Genomic DNA, 16999 nt, shown 5'->3' on the forward strand with positions numbered 1-16999 from the left:
TAGGAGATTCAGAAAAAGTGCTCAAATTACTGTCATTTTGCCTTCTAAAAATAGCTCTTCATCGTGAGAAGCTAAAGGAGGTATAAGAAATGAAGAGTGAAGGCTACTCAGAGAATACCCACATCTTCCTTATTCTCCTGGGTCACTACAGTCTGGAGTATCAGTGATTAAAAATAAATAAATCCTTGAGGTCTGGTCTGTATGAACGTGCCTGTAATACACACGGTCTTTTGGTGCCTGACATAAATGGGGAAAAAGTCATGCAATGGTGCAGAATAGCTTATGGAACAGGAATTAAATACAGGTAGGGATGATTTAAGTAGTTTTTATCAGCTAGATTAGTTCCTTTTAATTCTCCTTTGTTTCTTTTCCTCTGATACTTAATATTTTAGCAACAAGCAGAGCTCTTCAGCTGGTGAATTACGGTCAGTCTTCTAGAAAGGTAGAAAGGAGACAAATTGCCCAAGCAGTAGCATTGGACACAGGCAGATGAAGGGAGATGATTTTGATGTGACATTCAAGCAAATGACTTTAGGGGGAGGATCTTCACGTTTGAGACTTGTATGGATTTCAAATAGTCCTCAATTGGCAGCAGGGGTCAGGAGGAAGAGATTAAGAGGAGGAAAGGAAGAGAAGAGAAAAAGTGGTAACTTGAAGTCTGGTTTCACATTCCTGTGATCATTGGGAATGACAACAAATTAGGGCCATATGGGTGTTGTTTACAGAAGCTATATCCCCATTTGGACCAGGATGACGCGTGCACTTGTCTGCACAAACTTTATACACTGGCTGTATCGTTTATTTTTAATTACTCATGTATTTCTCCCATCTGTTTTTCTTATTTCTTATGCTTGGCTTTCTGGTCTTTAGGCATTTCTGATCCTGGGCTCAGTCTCAGTCTCCTCAGAATAGATAGAGTAATGGACAGTCACTCAGCCCTTCATCTGCCATTAATGATGAATTACACAGCCTGCTCTAGGTCATCAGCTGCTATAAATTGGCTTAGGAACACTGAAATCAATATACACCAACCAAGAATTGGATTCTGTGTATGTATTAGTACCTCATTTGCTTTAGTCTTTTGGGCTGTTTTGAACTCGCAGGAGCTTAACAAGTCCTACAGATTTATTTCTGTTTTACTGCTCACATCACTCCCATAATTCTGTGGTTTTGTTCCTTATTTCTGATATGATGCATCATCATCGGCTGTGTCATTTCATTTTCAAACTTCTTTCAGATCATGATTTCTGGTCCAGATCCCCAGTGCCTACTTTTGCCTCTCTGTTATAGGGAACAGACTCACTCTAGATTCTTTTCTCTTGAAGAAGCAAGAGCATACTTGGGCATAATTCTGTAATCACCTGGTTTAAAATGTCCCACTTTATGTTTGTGAAGGCTAAGTAAAAAAGGTTGGTGGTTTTTGTGTTTTTGTTTTTTTAACCCAGCTCTCATCACCTAGGAGGGGAATGTTTTTCTTTAAAACTATCATTGTGCTAGTGTCATGCTTATATTTTAAGCTTTTTCTTCCAGTTTAGAGATTGAGTATATGATTTTTCTTTGCAAGGCAGATGAATTCTTACCATCTTCTATGTGATTTTTTTCTTTAGTATCAGATTTTTCCAACCAGGATCTTTACAACCAAAACCTGCACCCCTAATACAGCCATGATATTTCCAGTCCCATCACAAGGAAGAATGTCTCTTTGCTCTGCACCACAGAAATTAAATGAAAGACTTTTTCAAGAACACTACTACCAGTCATTAAATTAAAAAAAAAAAAAAAAAAAAAAAAAAAAGTTATCTTGAACAATGCAGCTATACCAGGAAATGTAGCATAGAGCTGATTTCATACCCTTATTTGAATTATTTTAATTATCATGCTTGAAATCTTGTGGCACATTACCGTGTCTTGGTATGATCCCCAATGGGAGACTGTCAAATTTCATTATATTATGGCAACTCTCATTTGGTGGCTCAAACATATTCGCTCCATGGACCAACCCTTGTGTATTACTCAAGATTAAGTCAAGAGCATGCCTGGTATTCTCTGAAATGAGCTGTTCAAAGGAGAGGTTGACCTAATTAGAAATGTCTCCCAAAGAGCAGCAGAGAGCTAAGTTCCTGGGAAACAAAGGGCTCCTCCACTTTTCTCTGAGCTTTTATATTTTTTATTTTTGACCTAATATGCCTGTTCCGTTGTTATCTGCAGCATAAATAGCTGTAGGATGGGAAGTTTAACCAGTTTAAATAACTGGAAGGGATGAACCGTGGTGCAAACCCATGGCTCATGGGTGCCACACATGCACACACGTGCACTGCAATGAACGGGCTGCCCACAGGCTCCCGGCACTTCCAGCACCGCGGGTCTGAATCTCCACACAGTTCCGTAGGGTGGGATTTCACACTTGTAACCTGCACTCTGTAAATGAAGGACTGGATGGGTATGAGTCTTTCACTGGGTTGCGTAAGAACTTGCCTTAGTCAGGGAGCCTGATTGCCTGCAATGAGGATAAGTATTGAATTGAAATAAGGATAAATATTGAGTCCTCTTTGCTCTTCACATGAGGGTTTTTCTATTTTCTTTCTTTTTACATAGCTTACATTTATATGCTGTAGAGCCCACTGTGCCTTTTATGCGTTTTATAGCTTTGCAGGTTTCTTTCAGTTGTTTTGTCTGCTTTTTTCTGTTTTCTTGTGGGAAATCAGTAAAACAGTGCTGCAGAAAGGCAAATGGGTCTGTGTGGTTTTGTAGAGCTCTTTTTACGATATCATAAGACTCTTCTCAAAATCATGAGTTAGATGCTATTAGAATAGTAAATATGGAGACTCATGAGTAATTTGCAAATGTCCTTGAGCCAGTGAAACGGTGGAGTTGTACAGGGTGTCTCGGCTCAATGGAATTGTTCAAGTTCTTACTCCAAAAGACAGAGCTGACTTTCATCTTCCTACATTTAAAGCCTTTTCTTTTCATATGTCTTCAGATACAGTTAATAAACAAGCTTAACATAGTGCAGGGCAGAGGGGGCGGTCAGGGAAGCAAGCACCACTCACCTCTCCTTTTCAGCTCCTTTTCTTGCTCCGGCATTGTCATTATGTTTGGTTTGCCTTTCTGCTTTTCTTGCAAGTCCCTTGGAATATATCTTGTGGCATATTTAAGATTCTGTGCAACGTTCTTCCGCTTTCTTCTGTGCTTTGTTGTTTACAGACACAGCAAGAAGGGAAGCATGCAATGAGGTGGATGTGGGATTAGGCACACATCTGTCACAGTCTGAACAGAGTTTTAAAAGGCACTGAGCTCTCAGAGTGTGTATCTCCAGCATCTCGTAATGGTACACATGCCAAAAGTTTAGGTATAGTCATACCAACTAAGTTCAACTTAGCATTTTCATATAACATTTTTTAATTTATCCTTTCAGATCTTTTTTTCTGGTCCCTGTTTCTATCCAAAGGAAATATAATTTTTATTTCTTTTTCTCTTGGAGTAATCTTATTTTTTTTATCTGATTACATATGAAAGGGGATTAACCAGGTTCTTGGAGACCTCTGCTGGTTATATCTTCCTACTAAGTCTCTCAGATTTTCTTACTTCAAAATAGGGTAAATGACCACTAAAAAACCTGAACTCACTATTTTTTTTTAATTTCCCTCTCTTTTTTTTTTTTTTAATGGTATTTTCTGAAATGTATTGTAGATAAATCCAGACTGATGAGGTTTGTGAAGGTAACGTAACAAAAAGGTTTTGCATGGTCTCCAAAAAATAAGCAGTAATTTTGATCTGCATGTAGGGTCTGGCTAAACATAATGTATATGTTAAAAACAAACAAACGACAACAAACTCCGATAATAATATGTAAAACATAACTTAAAATATAATTGCATAACTGTCTGAAAACTACCAGCACCATTTTTCACCAAATTCTAAAATTTATCTCCAATATCTGCTTTTGGGTTTACTAGGTTTCTTCAATGTCATCAATATAATTATCGATTCCAAAGAGTTTTTCATATACATGGAAGATCTTCATAGGACAGCATTCCCTGGATCTCATCCAAATCTTAAAAAAAAAATAAAAAAAAAAAGTTTGAGAATATATTAGTCATACCTGAAATAGTGCTATAACCATGCTGGCCAAAGTTCCATGTATAATCTTAATTTCAATGCAGAGATAGCTCTAAATAACGTTTTTTTTTTAGTTGAATACTAACTGTCTCTTTTTGAAGGCTCCATGGTCCAACATTGCTATCTATTCCACAGGGGCAGCATGTGAACCGTTGCTTTGCTTTGATGATGGTGATGATGATGATGATGATCTATGTTTCTGAAGCTGCTACTTTTCATTAATGTTTTTATTAAAAATGAAAGTTAGGAGAGCAGTTTCTGATCTTGCACATGCTACCTTCAGGAATTAGAACTGAACTCGGGAAAAAAAATAAAAAGGATCCTTAGGGTTAGTAAGCATGTTTTTAAATCCAGCTCTTAAATGTGATGATATAGAAAGAAGTGTATGGTTGTTTGCTTGCACTTTGAAGAGCATGCTATTGTTTGCAGACATGAGGCTTTATTCATTCTTTCTGCATTGCAGCTCAGCCCAACTGGATTCAGAAAATCAGCGATGTACACGCAGCCATTGAGGAAAGTGTTTTCTGGGAGTGCCGTGCAAGTGGGAGGCCGAAGCCCTCGTACCGCTGGCTGAAGGACGGGGAGCCACTGCTGCCCCAGGTAGGCCCAGCTGGAGTGGCTCTCATTTTGCATATTTTACTACTTTTGGAATAGAAATGGAAGTGATGGCAGTGTTCTGAAATCCCCTTGCTCTGTAGGCAATTCCTTGCCATGCCTGGTGGGTGCCTTTGTATGGAATTGAGGTCTTGGGCTGGAGGAGAGGGAGGTGCCCCATCCTTTCCCTTGGGCAGATGTTGGCTTCAAGAGAGCTGTTATTAATGAAACATAGGGTGTACGACAGCTGTGGTTTTAAAGTTCCTCCTTGAAATGAAGGATCCACAGTGCAAATCTAAGAGCAGAATGTGAATGTGAGAAAGTGGGAAAGGCTGAGTAGGACTGTGGATGGACATGGATTCATTTTTTCTTCAGTTTATGGTTTTGAGGTGAACTTCAGCTGCTACTGAAAGCTTAGCTGCTACTGAAACCATTTCTGCTGGTCTCTAGCAGCATTCCCATTCCTCCTGCCAGGGACACAAGGAACTGCCTAGATGGGTGATCCACAGGAGCAGAGCAAGAGCGTCCTCAAACCACCAAGGGGAATTGCTCAGTCCTGTGATTGCCTCAATTATAACGGCAAACTAAACAAATCACCAAAGCATTGGTTTCACAGTAAACTGCATTTTTCCCCTTCACTTACTGTGAAAGAACATGGCTGCCCAGATTTGATCAAACCCTGACAAAGATTGCAAACATTAAATTTCCACCCTACAGCCAAGTAGAAGGCCAATAGCTCTTTATATTACTATTTTTTTTAAATGGTGAAACTCCGGGGAAGGGAGGGAACACTTTGCTTTACTTATTAAAATTGATAACATGGGCTCCATATCCTTAGGCTGACAAATGATACTGTGGTCTTTTGTTCCACACACTAATTTTACTTGCTTCATGCTGGTCACTAGCAGATGGTCTTGTACTTAAATCACGTTAGTGGCTGATACAAAGAAAAGGATCATTAAATTATTAACAACTATATTCTTTTCAAGAAAATGCAGAGGATTCTGAATATTTCCCATTGTACCAGCTAAGATGGCAACCAGTCTTCCAGACCTTCATTGCCCTATATACCTGTAATGCCATTGTTTAAAGAATGAGGTTGGCTCTGATATGCCACCATGGAACAAAAGTGCGATTTTTTATTCAAGTTTACTTACTTGAAAGGGAGATTAATCTAAATGGTTTGGGTATTAAATCAATGAGACGTCAAGGGAAAGTCCTCCAATTTAAATTGCATTTACCAACTACTGTATTGTTTTTTTCCACTTAGTATGTAACCTGACAAGAATTTAGTTGGCAGACAAATAGAATGGAGCATGCAATTTTTCCTGTTACCCTTACCTTTGTTTTGTCTACCTGGACATGCAGTATGGCACAACTGCTGCTGGGGTTATGTTCCAAGGAGGGATCTCCTTACTCACTTCTTTATTTGTTTCACTGTTTCCTACAGGGCAGAGTTCAGATAGAGCAGGGCTCAATGACAATAGCGAACGTCAGCCTGTCAGATGCCGGGATGTATCAGTGTGTAGCGGAAAACAGATATGGCATCATTTTTGCCAGTGCAGAACTGAGTGTCATAGGTAAGTTTACTTTCTTGAGTGCTACAAACCTTCCAAAATTGGCACAGCTTTAACCCAAACTGGTTCTGCCAAGTTTTGGTGTCTGAAGCAGAAGTGCTGCTGAGGATTTATGTCAAGTTGTTGTTTTTAAATAGAGCATAAAATGAAAACTTGAGAAAGCAGATATATAGAGAACAGATTTCTTTACATGATCCCGTATTCTCATATTCATCCAGGTAACTGAGCACAGAGAGCTGGCAAACTCACTCACCTCTTGCTGTTAGAAACATGTTGTGGAGACACCCACGTATTGCCCCAGTTCAAAGCACACTGGACAGTAGCTGCCTGCTCGTGGGCTGCAGAGACGGACTGTCCTGAGGAGATGTTGAAAACCCTTCTGTCCGAATAGACCCTTCACCATCCAAACGGCAATCACGATGCTTCAGTCCCAAACCCTCACCAAGAAAAACAACTCCTGCCCTACCTATTTTGTGTACCCCTACTCTAGTTATCCCCATTAGTATCAGGGGAAGGTCCTGTGGACTGAGAGTCCTCAGCTTCTCCAGCAGGTTAGAATATGGCTTAAAGTGAAATCCAGAAGATGTATCTCTGAGTAAGAACAGAATTCAAGTCTCCAGACTCACACTCTCTACTGAATTAACAAGCTGTTTTCCCTGCTTTTCTCAACAAATCCTAATGGCAACTATTGGAGGCAGCTCTGGGGGTGTTACTGATGTGCAAGGAGGCAGTAGGATTACAGAAACAGGCTCAGCTCAGTGATGCCCAGTGCCCAGAAAAAACAATGGGCATAAACTGAAACGCAGAAAATACCATTTAAACATAAAATCTGTTTTCTTACTGCTTCAAATGCTGGAACAGGTTGCCCAGAGAGGTTGTGTCACTTCCATCTTTGGAAATATTCAGCACCCAGCTGGACGTGGCCCCAGGCAACCTGCTCAGGCTGGCCCTGCTGGGAGGAGCTGAGGCTGGCTGGGCCTGACTTCAGCTGTCCTGTAGGTCTGCACCTCACCCCCAAATGTTGCTCTTAAAGCTCTTGTGTGAGTGACAGGCCTAGGAACCCATAAGTCAAAATATGTATGTAGTTTTGAAGAGTCAAATAGAATTTGCAATTCAAAAATAGTGCTTTAGTTGTTTTCAAAGTGTGTGTTCAATAGCATAATTCCCTGCTTTATCCTGAAGAACAAAGCACGAGGTCTTTTCTGATTATGGCATTTTCAATATCGGTCATTTTTATCAGCAGCGATACATGCCTGGATAGAAAAAAAATATCATTTGAAAGATTGTCATTGTTGCTGTTCAAGAAAAGTACAGTAATGTTCAATAAATCAGACTTCACAGCACCAAGATATATTGGGCGTGTTTCTGCGTGAAAGAAATTCAAATAAGCCCCCTGATGCTTTCCCTGTCTATTCAAAACCCCTGGAGACATGAGCCTTTGTCAGGAAGGCAGATCTCCGAAGGTGTGGGCTGTTAGTGGTTGCCTCCAGGCCTCCTGGGTCCCAGCACCCCGAGTACCCAGTGGCCTCCCCGACCCAACGATGGTGTTGATGCTGGTCCTGAGAACATGGTCACTGACATTTTGGGACTGCAGGTTGAAGACCAGGCCTGCAATAACAAGACAGCATCGTCTGCACACTCCATGCAGACTGAACCACCACACAGAAAAATGTGGCTGAAAACTGGGTATAAATAACACGGTGTTTATAAAAAACGTGGTTTCTACCCTCACCAAGCTTTAGAGGTAAGAGGGACATCCCCGTGTAGACCCCATGTTGGCACCAAGAGCAAAGACTTTATTGAGCTTACTCTTAAAAACCTGCCGGATAAATTGTACTTGGCCAACTTCTCATCTGGATTACACAATCTTGCTTCTGTGTGTCACATGAGAAGTACCAGGATGGTGTGCCGCACATTAATTTCTATGGATCGGTGATTTCATTTGGCATATTTTTAAAGAAAAACAGTATGTTTTCCTTTTCACAAGGGTTTTCAAAGGAGGTCAATATTCTGAGCTCTCACGGAGAAATGTTAGCTTTTAAACAGATCTTTCTGAGTATAAAAATGGTTTTTTTAACAGGTCCTGAAGTTAAGCACTTGAAATGATTAAACACCACTAATAGCAAGTGAGGCTTATAGCAAAATTAAGTGAAAAAGAGAAATGGAAAATTACAGACAGAGCTTTTCTCAGAGTGATTCTTCTCTATTATTGTTGCCAATTATATTGCCTGGAGTCTTCAGCTAGAACCAGAATCCTGTTGTTGTGCTGGGCATTGTAAAAGCATATAGTAAAATGCAATCACTGCCTGGAAGAATTTTCAGGCTAAAGGTTTGAAAAAAATAGGGGGAGAGAGGACTAGAGTGAGAAGAAGAAAAAAAAAAAAAATAGACCCAAGAAGCTGTTTCACAAGGTACCTGAACAAGTCTGTTGCAACTCCTGGTGATACGGTGTTTCATAGGGATGACTCAGTCTGTGGCTGAGTGCTGAATACCTTGCATAAGAATCAGACTAGATTTTCCTCCTACCCCTAATTTTCAATAGTTTTGATCCCTCGATAACTACTTTGTTGGTCAGACATCATAGAATAAAACCCACATCGTGTAACTCCTCTGTCGCAGGCAGGATCTCAGGTAAGTAGAAAGTTACTTGAAAAAAATATGTTAAAAAAAAAAAAAAAAAAAAAGTCCCAGTTGATCCTTAGAGATGGAAATAACAAGATTATTCAAAAATCTATTTTGCCAGTAAACTTTGGGCAGTCATTTGAAAATTTTTCCAAAAAGTAATACTGTATTAATTATGATAACATGTTATAGTTAAGCTTCATCTGGTTCTAAGTGCATTGGTATCCTCAGGATGCTGCCTTAATTTTGAAATGTTTTATATATATGGTGTTGTTTTTCGGGTGGCTCTTATAGTCTTTAATAACATATATGTTTTCCCTTATGCTAAAATGAATCAGCTCTCTATGATTAGACATAGGAGGCAGGACAGCTCAGAGATTTGTGAACTCTGATTCATAAAAGTGGAAGGTAGAAGAGATCTATTAGATCATAAAGTCCATCGTGTTATCAACATAGGATTATTTTTTGCATTCAACTCTTTTGCGGCAGGAATGATATTCAAAAGAGTGGAGGCAAGCGAGATGCTGTAGGAAAAATGAATTTGCTTTATCACACTGCAGGTTTTTGTCTCCCAGCTGGTTCAGGTGAGCTTTAGATCATTTTCTGGAGCACCAAGCAGTTGCAATGCACAGTGGTCTAAACTCTCACCTTGCAGGGTGCAGCAAGAAAGGAAGATGAGCAAACAGCTGCAAGCTTGGGGATATGACAACATGGCAGAAGGCACAGGGATGGGGAGAATTTGTGGGGACCAGGAGGGACTGGGCAGAATTTGCTGCCACTGGGCTGTCTGAGAGCAAAATCCTGTGAGCAAAGACGAAGTGAGCAGGTCAAGAGCTGTTCATAAAACCCTTAGGCTGCCTCACCTATCTGCTTTGAGCTTTCTGTACTGAAAAAAAATAATTTTCCTATTTGATATAAATAAAACCTTCTGGTCTTCCTAGAAGCAGCTTCCTCCGAGCTCTGCCTGTCATTTGGTCTCATCAAATAAATCATTAAAAATCCTTTGAGGCAGGCATCAGAAGCCAAACAATCTCCTTTGTGCCAGGCCTGCCTTGCAGTCAGGTTGCAGACTGTCTGCAGGGTTTTGGTGTTTGCCTCGATGAACATTTGACTGTTTTTTCACAAAATAGAAGTTTGTGCCCTGGAGAAACTAAGATGATTGGAGAGTACCCTGTGCCCTGATCACTACTGAAGTCTTGCCTTGTTTTGCTTGGTTCAAGACCTGGCTGTGTCAAGGTCTCAGCTTTATAGCATCAAAATAAAAGACCCTCTTCAGGCAACAGTTGTGAATATAAAGCATTAAAAATAATATTTTAAGGCAGATCATTCAGCAATTACAGGTGAGAAGAAAACCGGGAATATTTTAATGTGCCCGACTACCTTTTCCAGAGGTAATGCTGATCTGTGTTTTTTGTTTTTTCTCTTTCAGCTGTCAGTCCAGACTTTTCCAAAACTCTCTTGAAGAAGTTAACTCTTGTGAAAGTGGGTGGTGAAGTAATCATTGAGTGTAAGCCGAAAGCTTCCCCCAGACCTACTTATTCTTGGAAGAAAGGAAAAGACATCCTAAGAGAAAATGAGAGGTAATGTTTTAAAGTAACCATTTATTTCATTAGCTTGCTCCAACCCAGGGGCTTTCAGCAATGAAAGCTAAATTTGTCATTAATAGCTTCCCAAAATTGACTTGCAAATAAATGTGAAAACAGCCAGCGTTCAACCTCAAGGAGCTCGGGCCAAGATTTCTATTCCCATTGTGTTCATCCCAGTCTCTGTGTACTATTAAAGCATCCCTGCCAAGAAGCTGATAAAGATACATTCTAAAAAGCAAATATTTTGCCTCTGGATTGCTCTAAATAGCCATTGTTTTTCAAAAAAAAAAATCCCCAGGAGTATATCCCTGAAACCTTCCACTGCAAATTACACTCTTCTGGTAAATTACTCAATGTCCTGCAAATAGGAGTTATTTGGGGTCAGTAATTAATTTGGCAGTCATAACGCCTGACTTGGAGATGGCTTTTTCAGACTGGATAAGGCATATTTTTCTTTTTTCTTTTTTCTTTTTTTTTTTTAAGTTCCAAAGTGTTATTAGGAATAAGAGCCTACTTTATAAATCCACACGCATTGCTTCCGTGCTTGTAGCAGTTGTTGACTCTGGGTTGTGTTACCTGTCGGCTTATGCACCATCTGAGAAAGGGACCTGTAGAGTTGTGTAGGACATCTCAAAGTGTGATGTGTGATATACCTCCTTTTTTTTTTTTTTTTTTTTGTCTCACAAAATCTAGTCTTGCTCCAGCCAACCTGCCTTCAATGGATGTTAAAATATATGCTCTGATGATGTGTATGAGTACGTGAAAAGCTGTAGTTCGTTTTCAGCCAGATAAGTAAAATAAGGCACAACTTATTTCTGACTTAGTTAGGCACCTGATATCTGGTATTTTGGAAGCAATTGTCTATGAACCACTTGACTTCGTCTCTTGGGATAGAAGGAGTTGGGTGATGAGGTGTGCAGAGCTTCCTTTAGCAGCCAGGGCACAGAGCTGGGCAAGGCTGACACTGTAGCATATCAATATATATTGGTTTTTAAAACTGAAGTAGCTTGTTCTTCTTGTGAAGATTGTGGGAAGGGGGAGAGGTACTAAATGCTGGAGGTTGCCGGCAAAGTTCACGGCTGACATTTGCTGTTTTCTCTGAAGCTGCTCTCCTAGGCGTGCTGCGGTGTCAACTCCTCATTTAAATATAGCAAGTGGGAGAGGAAGCAGGGGTTTATGTGAGTCAGGGATTAGGAAAGGAAAGAAGTGAGAGCAACTGTGTTTCTTGCTTTGTCACTGCTATGTAATGCTGACAAGAAAGTGATTTTTTTTTCTAGTGCTACTTTCTTCTGCAAAGGTTCCTAAAATTCAGCTGCTGTAATACAGCAGAAGACGCTGGATCCCAGCTTTCTAAGGGAAGAGGCTTGTTCACTTTTACCTTGTGGCTAGGTGGTGGTTCAGTTTGCCTGTGCCTGTCATCAATTTCTGAATTGGTTATTACAGTGGGCTACTGATGTTTCAACCAATTTGCACCAAGTTTCAGAGGAAGAGATGCGCCTCAGAAACAGCAGGTTTATTCAAAGCTTTGTGCAAACAGCATCTCCTTTTCTCAGTTACCTGCTAGCTCCCCCCACTAAAACTTTACCAACTAAAGTCACACCGTGGTGGAATCCACACTAGAGCACGCCCCAAAGTGTACACACCTCCAAGCAAGTATTTTAAGGAAAAATTCCCTGGGTTCATCTACCGGGTTCTCCTGACCCAGCTTCACCCAAGGCAGGTGTAGTCATAAAAACCTGCTAAGATGTGAAGAAATACATCACTAGATTGTCTCCTGCGAGGAAAAAATTTGTCTCAGTTTTTCTGGTGCCACACTTGGGGAGGAAAAAAAAAAAAAAAAAAAAAAAAAAAGGTAGTTGAGAGCTGAGCTCAATGCAGACTGTAGAAATGCCACGCTCCTCGTCCCACGCCTGCCAACGCACCTCGCCCAGCCGGGAACCTCCCACATGGGCACCGAGCCCTGGATGGGAAATCAGACGTGAAATGTGCCCAAGCAGGTGTGAAATTCTCTGCTACTTCAGCCCTGGGGTTTTTCTGCCAGCCAGAGCTTCCAGCAGGACCTATCTGGCAAAATGTCTTAATGAACACCGCTCTGTTGGCTTGGCATTTGGACCTATTTAGTTCTTATGTGCAGTTGTTTGTGTCTCCCGTGGGGACAAGGGTGTTGAATCCTCGTCATTGCCTCTATTAGCCATGCCATCCCTGCAATCTGTGACTGGAGACTGTGTGAAATGTGCAATTAAGGATTTATATTGTCTTCTGTGGTCACGGCATTGTTAATCAGTGCTGTCTGACTTCACAGGGGTAGGAAAGGCCAAGCGGCTGGTCATCTGCTTAACCTTGCTGGTTACATTTCTGGTTTCTTTTTTGCTGAAACATTACCTTCTGCCTCCTTGGTGGACAGCAGCATTGACTGAAGTCCAGTCCTAGTACATCCCTACACCCAGACGTACGTGTGGGCTTCAAACAAGAACTTTCCTGGCTGTTGAAAAAAATCTGTTGAGATACGGTAAGAAAGATGCCAAGAAAATCTGTTGCTAAAATCTCTTCATCTAGGGCAGAAAAGAGAACTTTGAGACAGGCGTGGGAGGAACAACTTAAATGAAATCTCTGGCTTAACTGGCATCAGAGTCCTTTGAGTTTCAGAGAGGCACCTGAACATCTGGAGCCTTCTCCAAACTGAACTTGATCATGTGAAGGTTAATCAACATAGATGGTCCTTCCAACTCCAGGTGGAGTTAAAAGTAACATTAATGCGTTTGTCCTTGCTTTGAATTCTGATATACAGCCTGACTTTGACGGTGACAATCATTCAGGCATTTGTCCTGGGGCTCTTGTGACTTTTCAGATGGCGTGTAATGTTAGGGGCAACTTTCTGGAGATGGAAATAGCGTGCATCAGATTGGGCTGCCAGGACTCCTGCTCTGGAGGCTACGGCTGTCCAGGAGGCAAAACTAAGTGTGTTGTTCAATGCTTGCCCAGAGGGCAGAGATTACCATGGAAAAAAAGAGCGTTATTGCTTTAGGTTTCATATTCTTCTCTAGAGGCTGAACTACTAGTGTGTACTGCACCCCTAATGAATAACCTGCCCTGAAGATATCTCTTACCAGTGTTTGAGAACTGTGCAATCGTGTTATTAGAAATTCTGCCCTGAGGTACAATTATATTCTTGCAGTCATTAAAGGTAGTTCATCTCCATAATAATGGAAATCCTGCCTTGGAGGCCTGACTGAGTCAAAATAACGTTAGTAGCTTGATTCCAGAAGGTAAATTTTGTATAGAATCTGCTATAGCACAGGCACAGTTACATTGCAAATTCTGCTTCAGAAACAAGGACTATTTCTATATGGAAGAGTGCATCTTCTGTCCCTGGTGCTCCCTTGTGTTCCTTTCACATTTCCAGGCAAAATAGCTGTAATGCTCTGTGGGGAAGGTCTTTGGTCCTATTAATGCCACTCTGCACAAACCAGCCTTGCAGGGTGGCTGCGGCTGTTGGTAGAGTAAAACAGGTGAGTCCACTGCCTGCTAACATAACTTCCACTTCCACACCCCTGGGATAGGAGATGGGACTGAAAAACACCTCCCAGTTGGGAGCTCAATGGGGAATTAGTGTCCTTGGTTGTTGCAAAACTGTTACGTCCTTGGGGTCACTTCACACTGTTCCATCAGACAGAAAGATTTGTGCTGAGGTTTCAGAATGTTTTTCACATACCCTTTGGTTCTGTTATATTTCCAGATGGGTTTAACCTCCAATCCCTTTATTCTGCCTCAACAGTAGGTGAATAGATGTTCTGGAGAGCTGGATTCCTATTGTATAGGTTCTGTTTGAGTCATGTGCCACCTACATCAGTGTGACTTGGAAGGGGTGCTGGACTTAGCCCTCTGAGATCGAGCTGATCGTTACTGCCCAGCTGCCCAAGGAGGACTGGCATTCAAACCAGGCAAAAAAACACTAGAGAGAGGAAGGAGGGCACAGACTACAGAAGCCAGAAAGTATGGTTTCTACTTAATTCTCAGTGGCATTTTGATCTTCTTCTTCTGTCTTTATCCCTCTGATTTTTTGAAATTCAATAGTCAATGTCAAGTGAGTTTGGGGATATAAAATACATAGTCATCTATGGCATCGTATACACAGTGGATAGGAAGCAGACAGACATTATATTTAGAGCCATGGTCTTCTGCAGTTATTACACCATGTGAAAGACAACAATGATTCAAACCGAGTCCATGTTTCACACAGAAGCTGTCTCAGAAACCAAATGAATCATCCCTAGATGTCAGTGGGAGTTACAGAGGTGGAGGATAATTTCACCTGAGATTTACCAAGATAAAACAGATATCCGCAGCTACCCACAAGGCTGGGAAAACTTCCATTAATTGATGACCCCTCCGTAACACTGGTGTGAATGAAAGCAAGTCCTTAATGGGGTGTCCTTCCTTTAAACTCCTGAATGCCAGCTGCAGATCAAGTGTCTTACAGAGCCCAGAATTTCCCATTTGTGACAATTATTTCCTAGCATGACACTGTATATGCTGTTCCTTGGCAGGAGTGGGAGGGGAAGTCACGGCACTCGGATTGTTCTTGCAGGATTTTCTTAATCTTCTCATAATAATTCAATTACACCTAATGCCACAGCGTTACATAAATTTATTACTAAGTCTTGTGTTTTAAAACCTTTATTTTCAGGTGATCTTATCATAGAAAGCTTTCAATTTGTTCATAATTACAGCGTGGCTCCCACAGAGAACTGTGCTAGCTGTAAGCACAAGCAGTTCGTCCTCGCTCTGGTGGAAATCACAAGTCACTGTCGTCCCTGACTCCTTCATTCAGATTTCCTGGGTACTAGAGGGAGAATCGAGCTGTGCATGATTAGAGGAAAATCCTAGAGCTACGCAGAGTTCTGCCAGCTGAAATTAAAATAAGACTCTGTCACAGCTGCTCCCAGACTCCAAACTGTTAGAGGAACGTCCTGGACCGGAACTGTAATTTGCTTTGAACTGTATATCAGGAAGTGACAATTAAATAATAGAAAATGGCTAATTCAACCTTAATTTTGAAATAATTAAATCTCCCTTAATTTTCACGTGGCTTTCATTTTTTCATTTTCATTCAGGTTGATAGTGACAGTGTGATCTGCACTGACACACCAGGGCTTTTACACACTCAGCTGCACGGGTTGAACTGTCTCTTAGTAACTTCCCACCAACGGTCCTTTTGTTAGAGTACCTTAAGAAAATTCCTAAGGGAATTGGTCAGATTGATGTATTTTGCTATTGGCGTGGAATAATTTCCTTGGAGAAGAGTTGGAAGGGATTGTTAGCGGCTGGTTTGTACTGCAGGATTGGCATGTCTTTCTTTGTGAGTCTTCCCTGTCTCTCATTCTGCGTTGGTTCCCAGCTCCAGGCAGTGTAGGCTGTGTGCAGGAAATCCAAGATAACTTTTATTTATTTACTTTTCTGCCAGTCTTGGGGTTTGTTACAGCACTGCTGCGTGGCCATCCTGCCGGTGTGTTAGCCAGGCTGTGGTGCAGAGGTGGAGTGAAGCATGTAGTCTGGTTTAGTGCATGGTATTGGCATTAGGAGTGGTCCTGTGTTGGTGAAGCTGTGTTCTGCGATGCTCTGGGACACCGCTGCAAGGAGGTGAGCAGGGCTGGCAGTGCCCTCCGGGTCCAGCTGAATGTGGTTTAGTGTCCTGAGACCTCCTGAGACACCAGCAGTTGGCCTGCAGAAGGTTTGGCACGGACAGTCTGAGCTCAAGGCTGAATCCATAACATGGTTTAGAGTTCTGAAATTCAAGGAGAAATTCCAGTGAAAGAATTTCAAGGAGGATTTATCAGTTTCCTGCTCAGTCACACAGTTGCCAGTGCCTCCCTGTTCTGTTGTCAGCTACCTCATGCACTTGGTAAGAACTTGCACATGTCAAAATCTAATGTGTTTTCCTTGAAATAATGAATGTTTAAAATATGTACACAATGGTTTTCATTCGTAATGTTCTCCTAAAGCTATTGGAAGTCACATTTACTGTGGTACCAGACATATACTCAGTCCAGGACAGAAAAATAATTGTACTTTTAAGCCCCCAGACAAATTAGTCTTCTCCCGTTCTTGTTCGTGTAGAGCCCTTATATCATTAGAGCTGTTTCTTTTCTATGAATATACAGTGCATTGTTTGTACGGTTTAATTGTAAGGAAAGAAATTCATAAAAAACAAATGATGTTCTGTGCTGGTAGCAAAGAATATGAAAGTGTCCAATTAAACAGGCACTCACTAGGACTCATATAATAGCAACATCTGTTATCTTAATTAAACAAGTTTCTGTATAAAGGGACCCTCATAGTGCACTTTGTTAGAGAAGGATCTGACCTAGATACTCCAGGCACGCTCGCTGTCTTCATGGAAATTTTCCCAGTTGGTCCCATTATCTTGCAGTCTTGACAAGCTTTGTGATATATGAGCACGCTCTTGCACACACAAAGCCATACTGCTTAAAGCAGGAAGAT

At 41.2% G+C, this 16999-nt stretch overlaps 1 protein-coding gene across 7 annotated transcripts in view; it reads left to right on the forward strand.

Annotated features, from left to right (window-relative positions):
- Positions 1 to 16999, forward strand: part of CNTN4 (contactin 4) — a 294079-nt gene that overhangs the window by 229011 nt on the left and 48069 nt on the right. For all 7 annotated transcript variants that reach the window (XM_035337706.1, XM_035337710.1, XM_035337704.1 and 4 more), the window contains 3 exons: positions 4583 to 4719; positions 6164 to 6293; positions 10342 to 10492. In XM_035337706.1, coding sequence (XP_035193597.1) covers positions 4583 to 4719; positions 6164 to 6293; positions 10342 to 10492 — 418 coding nt within the window. The remainder of the gene's footprint in view (positions 1 to 4582; positions 4720 to 6163; positions 6294 to 10341; positions 10493 to 16999) is intronic.

The sequence above is a fragment of the Oxyura jamaicensis genome, chromosome 12 (genome assembly GCF_011077185.1).
Source record: "Oxyura jamaicensis isolate SHBP4307 breed ruddy duck chromosome 12, BPBGC_Ojam_1.0, whole genome shotgun sequence".
NCBI lineage: Eukaryota > Metazoa > Chordata > Aves > Anseriformes > Anatidae > Oxyura > Oxyura jamaicensis.